Here is a 1,802-nt window from a genome sequence, read left to right on the forward strand (position 1 = left end):
TTCTTTCTATTCTTATCTTTAATATATTCTTTCTACTTAGGCACCTCCTATTCTTCTACTAGTGTAGCTATATTATCTAGATTAATATATTTCTAGATATTTTATTATTTAGTAGCTAGTTTAAGGTGCTAGAGCTATATATAGTAGTTCTCTCTTAATATTAGTATAAGTACTACCTTATTAATAGTAGTATTATCTTCTATAGTTTATATCTTACTGCTAAAAAGTAGTCTCTTAGATTATTCTTTACTACTAAGAAGCAGCCTTAATAGATTATTAATCTCTTACTACTTAGAAGCAGCCTCTTAGATTAATCTAATTATATAGTTTCTTCTAATTTAACCTAAGATCTTAGGGAAGGGAGTGTATCCCTTAAATTATATAAAAAATAATAATATTCTAATATCTCTAGCAGTCTGGGCTTATAACTATTAGATTATATATAATATAATAATATAATTATACTAGTAATCTAAGTATATAGAGGTTAAACTAGGATATATTTATGCTATATCTATAAATATCTGTGATTTTCTATGTAAGGAGCAATAAGACTAGAAGTTATATATATTCTGGTTAACTAAGTCTAACTAGAATAGGCAAAATAAGTAAGTGTAAAATATATAATCTAGTACAAAAGATACAGTGCTTCGACACATCTAAAGGTCACTCCAAGTACGCAATGGGCTTCCTAAGACCATGGAGGAGCGATCGTGGACTCAACAAGCTATCGACAGGTTCTTCAAGACCCGTGAATCTCCAACTCAATCAGAGTGTGATGACCATGCCCGTAAGATCTCTGGTGCCTCCGCAGTCCAGGAAATTGCCGTTCCGGGCTCGCTGAGCTACACGGTCCGTTGCATAAATTTTCCAGACGAACGGCGGGATCTGGTCGTGTCTTTTCGACAACCCGAGTCCACCCTGGATCAAGCTGTCATCAAGCTGGCAAGATCTATCCACGGCGCATTAGTGCCGGAAGCTACCTTCCATGGCAAAATGCCTGATTCCAACCCGCCTCTTCTCGTCTACACGATGCCCTATTTGCCAGGCATTCCTTGCCTAGAGGCACTCGGCAGCAAAGCTGAGTTGAGCCTCGAAGAAGAGGGTAGACATATATGTTTTGCCAAGCATCTAGCCAGGTAGCTCGTCTTTTCTTTTTCCTTCCTTTTTAGATAATATAACAAGAAGGCATATTGATAATCCTCTCCAGGTACTTTGCTCGGTGTTGGTTAAACCCACAACCGGTTGACCCTGAAGTGCAAGCAGATTGCCAGGACAGAGTCTATCACCGACTCATGAAAATAAAGAATTCATCACCCTCCATACTTCCCTGCACGACAATCATCGAACTGGAACGCAGCCTCCCAATTCTCTTCAGACAAACATACCCGCAAGTTCTCACACACAATGACCTTTCTCAAACAAACATCCTGATCAACAAGGAGACTTTTGAGATCACAGGTGTTGTCGATTGGTCCTTAGCCAGAGTGCTGCCGTTTGGCATGGAACTGGACACTCTTCTATTAGCAACTGGCTACATGGACCTCAGCGGCTGGCACAATTACACATGCCGCCTGCAAATGCTTAATGCTTTTTGGGATGAGTTCTGGATTCAATGCCAAGTTTACGATGATGTACACCAGCGGGAGATCCGTGCTTCTGCGATGCAGGCCACCAAAATCGGCGCAGTGCTGCACTACGCGTTCCAGCGTAACGCCGATGGCTCCCCATCCGAGGAGCTGACGACTTCTAAATGGGCATTGAAAACGCTGAACGCTTTGCTTTTGGACCAATCGTTATAG

At 40.7% G+C, this 1,802-nt stretch overlaps 1 protein-coding gene across 1 annotated transcript; it reads left to right on the plus strand.

The window, feature by feature from the left end:
- Window positions 1-599: 599 nt before the first annotated feature.
- On the plus strand, window positions 600-1,802 carry CDV56_100258 (phosphotransferase family protein; the record flags this gene model as incomplete). The annotated part of the gene is made up of 3 exons (XM_026753877.1): window positions 600-608; window positions 666-1,139; window positions 1,211-1,802. Coding segments are annotated over 3 exons (1,075 nt in total), but the record flags the coding sequence as incomplete, so codon positions are not given.

Source organism: Aspergillus thermomutatus, assembly GCF_002237265.1.
Source record: "Aspergillus thermomutatus strain HMR AF 39 chromosome Unknown NODE_243, whole genome shotgun sequence".
NCBI classification, from domain to species: domain Eukaryota; kingdom Fungi; phylum Ascomycota; class Eurotiomycetes; order Eurotiales; family Aspergillaceae; genus Aspergillus; species Aspergillus thermomutatus.